This window comes from Paroedura picta, chromosome 9 (assembly GCF_049243985.1).
Source record: "Paroedura picta isolate Pp20150507F chromosome 9, Ppicta_v3.0, whole genome shotgun sequence".
Lineage (NCBI taxonomy): Eukaryota > Metazoa > Chordata > Lepidosauria > Squamata > Gekkonidae > Paroedura > Paroedura picta.
Genome location: NC_135377.1, coordinates 4,689,715 through 4,705,740, shown reverse-complemented (window position 1 = coordinate 4,705,740; position 16,026 = coordinate 4,689,715). Strand labels below are relative to the sequence as shown.

Genomic DNA, 16,026 nt, shown 5'->3' with positions numbered 1-16,026 from the left:
TGCTTCTCATTTTTGTGACCCAGATGTAGAACTCCGCACTTCTCCGTATTGAATTGCATCTTGTTCTCCTTTGCCCACTTTTCCAGCATATTCAGATCCTCTTGAACTCCATATACATCTTCTGGGGTGTTTGCTACTCCTCCAAATTTCGTGTCATCAGCAAATTTAATGAGCCCCTCCATCCCCTCAGCCAGATCATTGATAAAAACGTTGAAAAACACAGGACCCAGTACTGAGCCCTGGGGCACCCCGCTGCTCACCTCCCTCAAATCTGATGAAATGCCATTGACAACCGCCCTTTGGGTACGGTTTTCTAGGCAGTTTCCTATCTACCTAACCATCCAATTCAGTCTACAGTCCTCCAGTTTACCCACCAGACTATCAAGGGGAAAAGGCCTTACTGAAATCCAGGTAAGCGATATCAACTGAATTTCCACAATCTAATAAGTCCGTCGCTAAGTCAAAGAAGGAAACCAGGTTAGTCTGGCAGGACCTGTTGGAGACAAATCCATGCTTCAGGCTGATCCATATGCCAATAAAGGTCCTCTGACTTCTCCAGATCAACAAATTGTCCTTCAGATGCTTGCAGATTCCTCCCCCCCCCTTTAAAATCTGCTCCATATCTTCCCTGCAAATGAGGTCAGCTGTACACCCTGTAGTTCCCTGGGTCAGCTCTCCTCCCTTTTTTGAAGATTAGGATAACATTCCAGTCTTCTGGCACCACTCCAGTCCTCCAAGAGATATACATGCTAAAATCCAGTTCCCAATTATGTTGAAGCTATTTACAATATGTTACAGAATCATAGAATTGGAAGGAGCGATAGAGGCTAGTCCCACCTGCTCAATGCAGGATCAGCCTGAAGCATCCAGGATAAGGATCTGTCCAGCCGCTGCTTGAAGACTGCCAATGAGGGGGAGCTCACCACCTCCTAGGCAGTCAATTCCACTGCTGAACTACTCTGGCTGTGAAAAAAAATTCCTGCTATTTAGCTAATATCGTTCCACACGTAGTTTAAACCCATTACTGTGGCACAGATTCCAGTTAGGAGAAAGACAACAATCAGGTGGTAACTCATCCCACATCTGCAAACAGTCCACAAAATTAAAGAAAATTACATTATGGGGAGAGGGGGGGCAATTGTTGTAGGAAATCTGATGTAGTTCCAGGCTGCATGGCAGCCAAACGTTCAAGAGCACTCCAAGGGCACCAGGATACTGGCATGAGTGCAGCTACAACATTTGGTTCTTATTCTTACTAGAGGGCCATGCCTTGGTTGATGTTATGCTTGGCAGTTGTGTTAATCTGAACTGCATGCCTTTCATTCATTCATTCATTCATTCAATTTTTAGCAGCCTGATTTAAAATGAAACCTGAATTTGATAAAACACATCATCTCTTAGAACAGAAGGTAAGAAACTATGTCAGAAACTATCTTCATCATCATCATCTATCATAAAACAAAATCCATGCATTCAATTTGTGGATTGAAACCAGGGGACAAGAACTAACCATTTATTCATCTCATCAGAACCATTCATTAATCTGTGTTGCCATCTTCTTCTATTTGATGCCTAGGGACAATGGAATTTCTGTAACTGGCTTGGCACTGTAATTATAAATGTTTATCTTTCAACCTACTAGTCAAAAACAAATGAGAAGATTTACCTTCCATCACATGCAGGACAGGGTTACGCCCAGTAACTATTACCAGCCCTTGCTTCTCAGAACAGATTTACTGTTCTGATGAGCAGGGCAGAGTTATGACAAGGGGCAGAGTAAAGCACGTAGCATCACTGTCCAAAAATGCTTTAAAAGGGCATATTCTGTTTTTCACATTCAGTCCTTGTGGGTCTCCATCTTACCACTAACAACAACCCTGTGAATAGGCTTAGGCTGAGAGAAAATATGACCAGCCCAAGATCACGTGTCACATGGTGAGTATTCTTCCTTACATTGCAAAACTTCAGCTGCTGTGAGGGGAACACTGTGAGCACTGAGTTACCTAAAAGTAATGTACTGAATTTCTAAAATAGCAGCACTGTTAAGTTCCATTTCAGAAGGATAGCTGTGTTGATCTGTAAAACAGCAAGATTCAAGTCCAGCAGCACCTTAGAGACCAAGAAGATTGAGGAGGGAAGGGATAAGTTCTTTCAAGAGTCAAAAGCTCTCTTTGTCAGATGTATTGGTGCTGCTGGACTCGATTCTAGCGCTTGCTCAATATTAATTCGAAGACTGAATTAACCTATTCAGTTTTAAGCCAGTCTATGCTTATGGCTACAGCAACCAAGCGTGCTCTTACCCGCAATATACTTGAAGTACTAAATGAAAAATGTGATTTAAATCATTGCTTTAATTGACTTTGTAAGGTGGGAGGGGTATGGCAAAGAGGAGACTTGGGACCCACACTCTGACTGGTGATATAAGGACCCAAGGACTTCCATTCCAATTTTTATCTGACAAAGAGAGTCTTGTCTCCCAAAAGCTTGCAAACCTCCATCTCCCTCCCAAAAATCTCATTGGCTTCAAAGGTGCTAGTAGATTCAAATCTAGATATATTTGGAGACCAAAACCACTGCACATCCTCCACATTACTCTTTTACTACAGAAATACACTAAAAGGGGGTTATAAATATGGATGCCAGGATTTTGAAACTGTCATATTTTTGCTTTTCTTTGGCTTGTATAAATATTCTTTTTCACATTTCAAAGGCAGTATTTTAAAGTCATTAACACAAAATCCCATGCAAGGGAAAGAGTATATATTATTACAATCCTGTAAGCTGTTAAATTCGAGCACCCTTCCAGGATTCTCTCTTCTACATGGCTAATCTAAATATTTTTACAAGCACTGTCATCTGATCCTAAATGCTGTGTTTCAGGGTATTAAAAATATGACAGCAGTATTTTCATTATTCCAACAAACTCCTATAGCTTAAAAGAGCAAGTCAGGCTGCACATCTTTGATAAAGCATGAAATGACACTCCGGAGAGATGCTGAATAATTTATACAACCTCATGATGCGTTCATGCTGGAACCGATAAAACCTGATTGCCTAAAAACCAGAATAATTATGTAACTTTGCTTTCAATAGTAATGATATTCTGTGCTATGTTAAGACATGAGAATACAAATGACATGGTCATTTTTTTTTACATTTTATAACTAATCTTTGCAGTCATAATGCATGTAAGTCAAGAGGCAGCAAAGCTTAAAAAAAATCCCTAATCATATTATCCTTTGAATAACTCCATAGCAGGAAACTAGAGGGGGGAAAAGAGTAACTTCTTCTTCATAAAACACCACAAGGCAAGGTGTTCAGGGAATAGCAACTATGTTTTGTTTATATGAATTTTAAGAAGAAGAAAAAGAGTTGGTTCTTATATGCTGCTTTTCTCTACCTGAAGGAGGCTCAAAGTGGCTCACAATTACCTCCCCTTTCCTCTCCCCACAACAGACACCCTGTGGGGTGGGTGAGGCTGAGAGAGCCCTGATATCACTGCTCGGTCAGAACAGCTTTATCAGTGCTGTGGGGAGCCCAAGGTCACCCAGCTGGCAGCATGTGGGGGAGCGCAGAATCAAACCCGGCATGCCAGATTAGAAGTCCGCACTCCTAACCGCTACACCAAATTGGCTTTTATATAATAAAACTGTTAATTTATATATGAATTACATGATACAGTGTTACGGATGCCCAGCCAACCCTACTCCCGCAAGAATACCAGAAGAACCTAGGGCAAATGTGCAAGCTCAGTAGAACCAACAGCTCTTCATCACTAGCACCCCTCTTCCTTCCAAACTCCATCAAGAAGAAACACAACGTAAGTACAACGTGCATGAACTTTGGTTTAAAGACTTTTGTGGGAACTGCCTATGTTTGTTTCAAACTGAGTTACTCATCTAATTTCCTAAGGCAGCAAGGAGTACAACTTTGACACCACATATATATGTATATGTATATGTGTATGTGAATTTATTTATTTATTTATTTATTTATTTATTTATTTATTTATTTATTTATTTATTTATTTATTTTCTGTGCGAAGGTTTTTTGAACTCATTGCCTGGGAGACCTTTCTCCATCCATTCTCCCTCCCATTTCTCAGAAAACTTGCAAAATTCAAGCAGCCCTAGATGCCTTAAAATGCCATCCCTGTACAATTTCAACTATTCCTCAATATTTCTGGAATTTGGGGGGGGGAATCGGTATCCAGAATCCCATATATACCTAAAAATACTAGTAAGGAATTTTTTCAGATTGGAAATACCCAAATGTACATACCTATGTAATGTATTTAGCATTTATGAAGTCTGTCTAGCTGAACTTCACTAAGGACTTATTCATCCAGTGACTTTGGCAGTGACTTTTTCCAAGTTATGAGCACTCCCAACCTGGCCAATCTACTTCATAAAAATTACCAATAGGTATACGTTCACACACAGTGTGACCTTGGGGTACTTGTGGTGACCCACAGACCTTGGGGTACTTGTGGATTGTAAACTAAACATGAGCAGGCAGGGTGATGCAGCGGTAAAAAAGGCAAATGCCGTTTTGAGCTGTATCAACAGGGGAATCACATCAAAATCACAAGATGTCACAATCCCATTGTATACGGCACTGGTCAGAGCACACCTGGAGTACTGTGTGCAGTTCTGGAGGCCTCACTTCAAGAAGGACGTAGATAAAATTGAAAGGGTACAGAGGAGAGCGACGAAGATGATCTGGGGCCAAGGGACCAAGCCCTATGAAGATAGGTTGAGGGACTTGGGAGTGTTCCGCCTGGAGAAAAGGAGGTTGAGAGGGGACATGATAGCCCTCTTTAAGTATTTGAAAGGTTGTCACGTGGAGGAGGGCAGGATGCTGTTTCTGTTGGCTGCAGAGGAGAGGACATGCAGTAATGTACTTTAAACTTCAAGTACAACGATATAGGCTAGATATCAGGAAAACATTTTTCACAGTCAGAGTAGTTCAGCAGTGGAATAGGCTGCATAAGGAGGCTCCCCCTCACTGGAAGTCTTCAAGCAAAGGCTGGATACATACTTTTCTTGGATGCTTTAGGATGGTTAGGACTGATCCTGCGTTGAGCACGGGGTTGGACTAGATGGCCTGTATGGCCCCTTCCAACTCTATGATTCTAAGATTCTAGGAAAGTAATAAAGCCCTGTGTGTGTGAGTGAGTGAGTGAGTGAGTGAGTGAGTGTGTGTGTGTGTGTGTGTGTGTGTAGAGGGGTGCTGTCCAGTTGCTTATGCCTTATGGCGACCCTATGAATTAATGCCCTACAAAATGTCCTGATTTGGTCAGGTGTTGCAAGCTAAGGGTGTAGCTTCCTTGATGGAGTCAATCCATCTCCTGTTGGGTCTTTCTCTTTCCCTCCTGCTTTCAACTTTCCCTGCCTTTCCCAGAGACTCCTGTCTTCTCATAACGTGGCCAAAGCATTATAGCCTCGCTTTAGTAATTTTAGCTTCTAGGAAAAGTTCAGACTTGATATGATCTAGGAACAATTTATTTGTCTTTTTGGCAGTTTCCTCCAGCACCACATTTCAAATGAATCTACTTTCTTCCTGTCAGACCTAGCCAACTGTAGATTTTTGGCCAACTGTAAAGCGTCATAATGTTTCTGGCCCAGAAAGTTCACGGTAACAGTTGACAGCTTCTACAAACAGATCAAGTTGAGCTTCAGTTTCTCTCCCTCTGTTGTTATTAAAAGCCTGGGTGTAGCAAAAAGGCACTAGGCACTAGCATAGGGTCTCAGCCTGTGGCTTGCAACACGTGTTCTTGCATTAGCAGGATCCAGAACTAGAGCAGGATGTGGGTCAGTGATGGGGGGGGGTGCTGCTGTACCTTATTAAAACTATATTCTTGTTTACTTGTTTATCTAGAAATAGTTTGGTATATTTCAAAGAAGAGCAAAGAAATACCTAAGTAAAACACACACAAAGAAACACACAAATAAGGTAGAAGTTGCCATGCAATCCAGTCCTATCGATAATTCCACATTTTTGAGTGGATGTTGTTCAAGAAACATTTGGGGCCGGAGAGGCCGCGACCGCACCCTGGAGCACGTTCGGGGCTTCTCCCAGCCGCCGGAGCGGCCTCGCCACGTTTTTATCCCTGACAGGGCCTGCCCTAACTCCTCCCAGACAGCCCTTACCCTTTTATTTAATCCGCTCCGCAGGAGCGGTTTAAAGATGCCTGCTCTTCTTCTGGGCATCCTGGAACCCAGCAGGTAAAGACAACAGAAAAAAATAAACATTAAGACAACGTTAAGAAAACGGATATCTGTTCCAATATATTTTTCTGGTAAAGCCTTGGAGGAGGAGCTGGTCTCATGGCTTAAGTGCCACTCAGCACTTAACACCCAATCAGGGTTGCTGTCCCGCCCCTGAGTGCCACCTCCTCAAACCAGCTTGCCTGTCTGTCCAGTTCTTCCATCCCTGCCCCCCTAATCTAGCGCCCATTGTATTCCTGAATGCAACAGGCTTGGCCCCTAGTATAGATATATTATAAATCAACCTGAAACCATGCTTCCTTTAGGATTTCCCTTTGTTTAGGGCTTATACTGTCCCTGAAGCTATACAGTCTTGCCAGAAAGCAGGGAGGTTTGAAGCAACCTATAACTCATCTAGGAAGACTATCAAGCAAGACCAGGACCCAGTGAAATCAAGAGCTGTCATCACCATATCAGCAACAAATTACTTCCAAATTCTCAACAATCTCAATTAAGGAAGTTTACACAGACATTAAACAACATGGGAAATAACACCAAGCCTTGTGCACATCCCCCTTCCTGCATCAGCATCTCCCACTGCAAGTTTTTGCGACTGATTTGAGAGGAAAGACCAGAACCAACTCAACACCAGTCTTCTAAGATCCACTGGCTGTCTCAGCAATATGGCAGGATCTACAGCAAAAGCAGCCAACAGTTCTAATCCCAACGATAGAATCATAGAATCATAGAACCATAGAGTTGGAAGAAGCCATACAGGCCATCTAGTCCAATCCCCTGCTCAATGCAGGATCAGCCCAAAGCATCCTAAAGCATCCAAGAAACGATAGAGGAGGACTGCCTTTATCCACCTGAACGTGGCGATCATCCACGTGCTACTATAGCCATCTCCTTCCTGAACCCAGGCTGGCAGCCAGACTTTTAAGAGTAGAGTTGCCAGTCATGTTTCTGACCTCTTCCCCTCACCCTGCACCTACAGCTCCAATAGCATGGGAAATCGTTGGGGCAATTCCAAACTGCAAATGATGTTAGTTCTAATGAACATCGCCCTCCTGATACGCAGTCTGTCACCTGGTGTATCTCTTCAAGCCTTAGAGCAGGGGTAGTCAAACTGCGGCCCTCCAGATGTCCATGGACTACAATTCCCAGAAGCCCCTGCCAGCATTCGCTGGCAGGGGCTCCTGGGAATTGTAGTCCATGGACATCTGGAGGGCCGCAGTTTGACTACCCCTGCCTTAGAGCCTAAGAGAGATGGCATTCCAATCAAGAGGTTTCATTCCACTGCTTGACGTCTTGTTTTTAATTCACTTTACTCCCTAATATTTATCCACTCCACTCATGGACGGCCCCAATGCAGCCTTATCTTCTTGCCTTGTCAGCAGGATTAATGAGCAGCAGATTAAGCGGTCACGTCCTTCCCTATCTCAGACTGCTGTAACAGCAGATAAGCCATCCAGGATAGGCTCTCCATCACAACCCATGTATTCCAGCAAGCTCCAGAACCTCTCGCCAACTCTACCCCACTGTTATTTTTCATGCTTCCAGATCAATGAGATTTCTACACTAGCCTTTCTCAACTTTTTTTACTGTTGAGAACCTCCTGAAACATACTTCAGGCTTCAAGAAACCCCCAAAGGCCCATTATGCACGGCCGCCGAAACTGCGATTTCGGGTCACATGGAAAACGCGGAGGGGGAAGACGCGACGCACACCGGTTATGCACGGAGCGTGACGGCGGCAAAACCCAGAGTAACCGTTTATGCATGCAGAGATCCGGGTGCCACTTCTGGTTGCGCCCCGGTCACCTGGAAGCTGCGCTTTCTAAGCTAACGCGGCTTTTTCGGCGGCATGCACCGAAGCTGAGGCCAGTTGCAGCCGGCACCGTGCATTATCGGTGATTTTAGTCGCCGCCATTCCACCCTGAATGTGCGCTAAAACCCCCGTGCATAATGGGTCAAAGTGGTGCAATTGTACAGAATATGACTGGGAAGCATAGCTCTGAACACATCCACCTGGGGCCCCTCTCCTTGGTGGAGAGCCAGCTTGGTGTAGTGGTTAGGAGTGCGGACTTCTAATCTGGCGTGCCGGGTTTTATTCCCCCACATGCAACCAGCTGGGTGACCTTGGGCTCTTCACAGCAGTGATAAATCTGTTCTGACCGAGCAGTAATATCAGGGCTCTCTCAGCCCCACCTCCCTCACAGGATGTCTGTTGTGGGGAGAAGAGAAGGCGAAAGGTAGCTGCTTTGAGACTCCTTTGGGTAGAGAAAAGCAGCACAGAAGTGCAAACTCTTCCTTCTTTTTCTTTCTACCCACTCCAGGGCCATCACTGGCCATTTGGGGAGGGGGTCAACATGACCATACATAGTCATATCACCTGATAACTGTTTAACAATTTTTTAAACATTAAAAAATGATTAACTTCCACCCATTCGGGAAATCCTTCTGGGGCTGTCAAGAAACCTCACGGTTCGACAAATTCTTGGTCTACACATAAGACCTTCCTTCAACATAAGAACACAGTAAGAAGCCTGCTAGATCAGACCAGGAGTCCTTGTAGTCCAGCATACTGTTTCACATGGCAGCCAACCAGGTGCCCCAAAGATTCAAAACAAAGAGTGCACAGACTTCAAACTCCCGCTTCCCAGAACTGGTAGTCAGAGCTATACTGTCACCAAGCTCGGTCAATCCATTATAAATCTAATTCCCTCTTGAATTCATCTATGCTCATAGGCATCACTTTGATGGCTGGTGATGAATTTCTCAATTTAATCACTTGTTCAGTAAAGCAGCATTTTCTTTGACTGTCCTGAACCTCCAATGGGAGGTTCCCTAAATTCTATAATCCCTAAATTCTGGTATTATAGGAGTGGGAGTAAAAGCTCTTCATATCCACTTTCTCCCACCATGTGTAATTTAGTAGACCAAATATTTTCCATTTTAATTCCTTAAGGAACTTCAGGTATATGGCATGTGGACCTCCAGTTTTACTAATTTTCATTTTGCCTAATAAACCTAGAACAGCAACTTTAGTAGAGCCTCTTGTGGCGCAGAGTGGTAAGGCAGCCGTCTGAAAGCTCTGCCCATGAGGCTGGGAGTTCAATCCCAGCAGCTGGCTCAAGGTTGACTCAGCCTTCCATCCTTCCGAAGCCGGTAAAATGAGTACCCAGCTTGCTGGGGGGTAAACGGTGATGACTGGGGAAGGCACTGGCACACCACCCCGCATTGAGTCTGCCATGAAAACGCTAGAGGGCATCACCCCAAGGGTCAGACATGACTCGGTGCTTGCACAGGGGATACCTTTACCTTTTTAACAGAACTAGAACTTCACCTCAACTTGACTCAATTGCTCCAAATGGTCCTGGTGTGGATATATGCCCCTCATTTTATTTATTTATTTATTTATTTATTTATTTATTTATTTATTTGTTTATTTATTTATTTGTTTGTTTATCATACTTATATACCGCCCTCCCCGGAGGCTCAGGGCGGTTTACATCATAACAGAGAACAATACATAAAACAGTCTGTAACATGTATAACTGATAACTAATAATTGTAACCAAAATAACAGCACAATATAACGGTATAACAATATAGTACTACAAACAGGTCCAGGGCTTATTGATGGGATTCTGAGGGGGGTGGTTTATTTATTGAATTCTGAGGGGGTGGGTGGGAGCAGGGGCCCTTGGTCGCTGTTGATTACGTCTGGTCTCAGCCAAATGCCTGGTGGAGGCATTTTCATTTTCCACAATGAAAACAGATACTAAGAATTCACTGGGTTCATTTGCCATCCCCTCGTCGTTATTCCAGAAACCAGAACCACATACTATTGAAATAGTTCCTTTCCAGGTGGTATGGGCTTTTTTGTCTGGTTTAGCATGTTGATGTACTCCACCCTGAGTCTAAAGAGAAAGGGCAGGAAATAAGTACAAATCATCCTTGTCATCCTCTAGAGCAGGGGTAGTCAACGTATATTCCTCCAGATGTCCATGGACTACAATTCCCATGAGCCCCTGCCAGAGTACAACGTGAAAGGTTAAAATCTTACTTCCATTCCTCTGGAGCATGACTTAGTTCAAATTTCTCTCTCACATTGGACACTCCCATGTCTGGATGCAGCCAATGAACTTCCTCTGACTGCAGGTGACTGAGCCGCAAACCGTAACAGGCTACATTCTTGACTTTGTGACTATCCACTATTTTCTGGATTATGCCCTGGAAAGAAGAAAAATAAATACAATTTTCATTTACAATACTGGAACAAGACAGGTTTCAGTGCATAGCTTTTTGGAGAGAAAAAAACCCTGCTATCTACACAAAACTCAGTAAAATTAAAAATAAACAGCACCACGAACTATTTATCAATAAAGGCATTTAATGCTCATAAAATTCTAGTTTACAAGTGTTTTGAAAGAATTTATAGTGGCATTTCACATTCATTTTCCACAAGCACAGTCGATTCAAACAGCACGACGGTACATTTTTCAAGTATTTCGTATTACAATGAGGACAACCGCTTTAAAACATAATCTTCTACCATCTTACTGACAGCCACCAACTTCCCAACTACCTTTGTGAAAGAGCAGAAAAGATTGGGGGGGGGGGGAACAACCCTGCTCACTCACTCTCATAAGCGCTTGAATTCCTTTGCTTGTCCTTAAGTGTCAACATGAATCTCCTCAGTGACAGAAGCCCTCCTAATAGGCAAAGCTATTACTGCTGAGTAAGTTTTCATGCTGTGATCTTTGTTCGCTGGCTGCTAGAAAGTTTAAGCATTCAGACTAATCCTTGCTAGATCTAATCCTGTACTCAGGAGAGAAGTAATGGGACTAGATGCCACTGGCCTGTAAATTTAGACTGTGGTAACCTTAACCTAAGTCAAGGTTAATGTGTTTTGAAAAGCAAAAAAAAGAGGACATATTCCCAAAATGATGACTTCAAACAAGTGATCACTATGACAAACCTAATTAGGCTACTAACTAGGGATATTCCTATCCTTCCCATTCAAAAAGAGGGCATTTTCACCAGTTTTTGAAGAAGAGACCAAAAGAAGATGGATCCCTCCCCCCCACACACACACACAAACCAGAAAAAAAGAAAATGTAACCCGTCAATTCCATCTGCTCCTGGACCTGTTTGCACTGTTTGCACTGTTATCGGTTAGTAGTTATGGTTATTTATACATTATGGATTGTTTCTTGCTTATATGTTTTATGTAAATTGCCCTGAGCCTCCTGGGAGAGCAGTATATAAATAAAATGAATGAATGAATGAATGAATGAATGAATGAATGAATGAATGAATGAATGAATGAATGAATGAATCTGTGGGCTCTACAGGAGAAGTGCGCTTAAAAATGGAACGAATGAATGAATGAATGAATGAATGAATGAATGAATGAATGAATGAATGAATGAAAGAATGAATGAATGAAAGAATGAATGAATGAATGAATGAATGAATGAATGAATGAATGAATGAATGAAAGTCGTAGCTTTTTAATAATACTGCCTAGTTTTGCCAGAATTCCTTTATTCATAATATAACCCAAAGCTTTTAAAATGAAGGACTGCAGTATTTTTTTTTTCAAAACCATGCAACACTATAAAAGATAACACCTTTCCCGATGCCTTAGAGAGCGATATTCTTTGCACAATAGGTCTCAGAGCGAGTCCCTACTGCTGATGAGAAACAAGTGAGAATCACTGGCCTCCCGGGGAATGGAGAAAGGGAGAGAGCCTTTCCCACACGGCATTTCTTCTAATCTAACCACAGTGTGGGAAATGTGGGGAAACCTGTTCCATAGTTTCTAAAGGGGGAAAAAAACTTTCTTTCATGTGCCACTATTTCTGCCAGTTTTCCTATGGCTACAAGCGTTTACAAGCCTGCTGCGTGGGCCAAGTACCCATATTGATTAATTGGTTGATTGATTGCCGTCAAGTCACAGATTAATTATGGCGATCCTGGGAGTTTTCCGCAGCAGCAAAAGATGTTCGTTTCCATCTCTTGACCCTGGTATTCTGAGGAAGAGTGCTTGCACTCAAAAGCTCACGCCTTGAATAAATAAATCTTTGTTGGTCTTAAAGGTGCTACAGGATTCTGATTTTATTCTGGTATTCCTTGGTCATTTCCCATCCAAATACTGACCAGGGCCAACCCTGCTTAGCTTCTGATATCTGACGAGACCAGGCTAGCCTGTGCTAACCAGGTCATGGCTTTCTATAGCTACAAAGTTCAAAGGTCTGCTGCGTGGGACAGTGACCCATAGCCCAAGCCGTAAAGTTCAGCACGAGCTCCAAGAGTAACTCCTTGCCCGCCCTAATGGTGATATTTGCACGCTGTTAAATGAAAGCCTGGTGTTTTGCCAGCCACTACCATCCCCAACTGGGCACACTGCTAATTCCCCTCCTTCATATGCAATCTGCGCACAAATAGAGCCATCCGCAGAATGTAACTCATTCATTTTTCTCTGCTTTATGAACTTGGCACGAAAACTCTGTAACATGCAGAGTTTATTTCAGAACGCTGGCCAAGTAGGACACCGTTTTCCTAACAAATGAAAAATGACAGCCTTTTTCATATTGGAATGGGAGCTACAGTTTATACAAGGCAAAGATGAGACTGCGGGGAAAAAGGACAAGCAGCATTCAGGGGAATCCAGAGGAGATCACTGACGTATAAGTCGCAGTTAGAAGAGACAAAAACCACACACACCCTCACTGGCAAGGTTGCAAATGACCAAGGACAGGAACAAGGAGCGACCGCAAGATGAATCATCTGCATTCTTACACGGATTTGTAAAGTAAGAAAACTGGGGTGGTGAAATTACATGCTTGATGAAATGCTCCGTTTAGCCAGTTCACCAGATCGGAGCCTGAAGCAAGAGAATCGAGAAGGCCCCTGCTATTTTCACTTCACCTGTTTCATCTCAAGACATTATTACTGTAAGCAATAGCAGGGTTATTGAGCTACACATAAATCTAAAACCATAAACAGTTTCTCAGAGTAGCTTTGTGAAGCACGCATGCCAGAGCCTGAAAGTGAGAGGATGTCAGACTGCTGCTAACCTACGATGGGAGTGAAGGGATTTTTTTTTGGGGGGGGGGGGTTCCCCACCTGCTCTCTGAAACGTTACAGCCATGTACAGAAGTTTATTCTGCCAGAATGATGTCATCTGCATCATTATATTCTACACATTGTATATTTACACCTGTTCAGATACAGACAAGATATCCAGGAGCATTGGACTCGGCTTCCTTCATACATCCTGGGGGCTTCAACATACCTGACAGACTGTCTGCTCCCTTATGGACCTGCTCAAACCTACAGTCATCTTTGGAGGCCCTGCTTTGAGTGATCCTCCCTTCTGAGATTAGGGAAGTAGCATCTGCTTAGCCTGGAGAGGAGATGACTGAGAGGGGATCTGATAACCATCTTCAAGTATTTAAAAAGCAGCCATGTAGAGGATGGAGCAGAGTTGTTCTACGCTACCTAAGAAACTCCGAAACAGAACTTCTGAATGACTTCTGAGATTCCCCCCTTATCTGGTATCACAGAGAGGCATGTACCTGGAACAGCTGATGCAGACACACAGGAGTCCCTGGTTCAACGGCGCATACATTGCCTGCAAGCTGACTTTTTTGTCATTCAGAATTCCTATAGCATTTTTTCTATCCAATAAAACTTCACAGAATCACAGAATCACAGAGTTGGAAGGGGCCATACAGGCCATCTAGTCCAACCCCCTGCTCAACGCGGGATCAGCCCTAAGCATCCTAAAGCATCCAAGAAAAGTGTGCATCCAACCTTTGCTTGAAGACTGCCAGTGAGGGGGAGCTTGCCCAAGCCAGTTCTAAAAATCTATTAGAAACACCATTTAAAGGTCGTAAACAGAACAGCATCTAATAACTAAAACAGCGCAACATAAAAGCAAGAAGAAGAAAAAGCAACAAGAGTGTAAATGACAACTCAGCCACGCTCATCCAGATGCTTTTCGAAGTAAAAGAATAATGCGTTTCAGTGATCAAGATCCAGAGTCAGGACACAGATATTAATCCTTGTTCTATATACCCACTTTCCTTCTACTGTACAGACAGAGACCATCACCACTTGGGATCTACAAAGGAACAACTGGGGTTGCCATATGATGGTACCTCCAGTGCAGTTCTAGCCAGTTCAGAGACAGTAATGAATGCTACAGATCACATGAGTAGTAATATCAGAAGCTGCTGAGATGTTCCAAATGGCCATCAACGTTGCACTCTCTTCTACAGTTATGTGCCAGGGGAGTATGTTCCAAAGCTGGACCAGAAGCTGAGCAGAAAAGGATCCATACAGCCCCCTGATCCAAAAACAGATGGAGCCAGAAAAGCATTCACCAGCATGCAAGAAAATTGCTCCTCTCGACAATAACTGTTTCAAGTCTCTGGGGTCCACACAATTATGTCCCCCACCATACCCCAATAAATACTCCCAACAGCCATAAGAGGAAAACAATCACCCCCCAACAATCACCTAGAAAAGTGGTCCACAACTTTTTTCAGGTTGCGGACCGCTGCCAAGGGGTGGGGGGAGAGGATGATCCAGGGCCCTGCGCATGCGCAGAAACCAACAATTACTATTGAGTAAATAAAAAATGCCCATGAATTTTTTAAAAGAGTTAGAATCATAGAATCATAGAGTTGGAAGGGGCCATACAGGCCATCTAGTCCAACCCCCTGCTCAACGCAGGATTAGCCCTAAGCATCCTAAAGCATCCAAGAAAAGTGTGTATCCAACCTTTGCTTGAAGACTTCCAGTGAGGGGGCACTCACCACCTCCTTAGGCAGCCTATTCCACTGCTGAACGACTCTGACTGAGAAAAACTTTTTCCTGATATCTAGCCTATATCGTTGTACTTGAAGTTTAAACCCATTACTGCGTGTCCTTTCCTCTGCAGCCAGCAGAAACAGCATCCTGCCCTCCTCCAAGTGACAACCTTTCAAATACTTAAAGAGGGCTATCATGTCCCCTCTCAACCTCCTTTTCTCCAGGCTGAACATTCCCAAGTCCCTCAACCTATCTTCATAGGGCTTGGTCCCTTGGCCCCAGATCATCTTCGTCGCTCTCCTCTGTACCCTTTCAATTTTATCGATGTCCTTCTTGAAGTGAGGCCTCCAGAACTGCACACAGTACTCCAGGTGTGGTCTGACCAGTGCCGTATACAATGGGACTATGACATCTTGTGATTTTGATGTGATGCCTCTGTTGATACAGCCCAAAATGGCATTTGCCTTTTTTACCGCTGCATCACACTGCCTGCTCATGTTTAGTTTACAATCCACAAGTACCCCAAGGTCTCGTTCACACACAGTGCTACCTAGAAGCGTATCCCCCATCCAGTAGGCATGCTTTTCATTTTTCTGACCCAGATGCAGAACTTTACACTTATCTTTATTAAATTGCATCTTGTTCTCATTTGCCCATTTTTCCATTGTGTTCAGATCTCGTTGAACTCTGTCTCTATCTTCCGGAGTATTTGCCAGTCCTCCCAATTTGGTGTCATCTGCAAACTTGATGAGTAGTCCCTCCACCCCCTCATCTAGATCATTAATAAATATGTTAAAAAGTACCGGGCCGAGCACCGAACCCTGAGGTACCCCGCTACTCACCTCTCTCCAGTCTGATGAAACACCATTGACAACAACTCTTTGAGTGCGGTTCTCTAACCAATTCCCTATCCACCTAACGATCTGAAAATCCAGATTGCAGTCCTTCAACTTATCCATCAGAACATCATGGGGAACCTTGTCAAA

At 43.5% G+C, this 16,026-nt stretch overlaps 1 protein-coding gene across 15 annotated transcripts in view; it reads right to left on the bottom strand.

The window, feature by feature from the left end:
* The window catches only part of PTK2 (protein tyrosine kinase 2), a 248,292-nt gene that overhangs the window by 121,194 nt on the left and 111,072 nt on the right, over positions 1-16,026 (bottom strand). For 14 of the 15 annotated variants that reach the window (XM_077351407.1, XM_077351399.1, XM_077351401.1 and 11 more), the window contains one exon: positions 10,281-10,447. In XM_077351407.1, coding sequence (XP_077207522.1) covers positions 10,281-10,447 — 167 coding nt within the window. Of the gene's footprint in view, positions 1-10,276; positions 10,448-16,026 lie in introns of those variants that run through there. The other variant, XM_077351410.1, reaches the window with a different exon arrangement.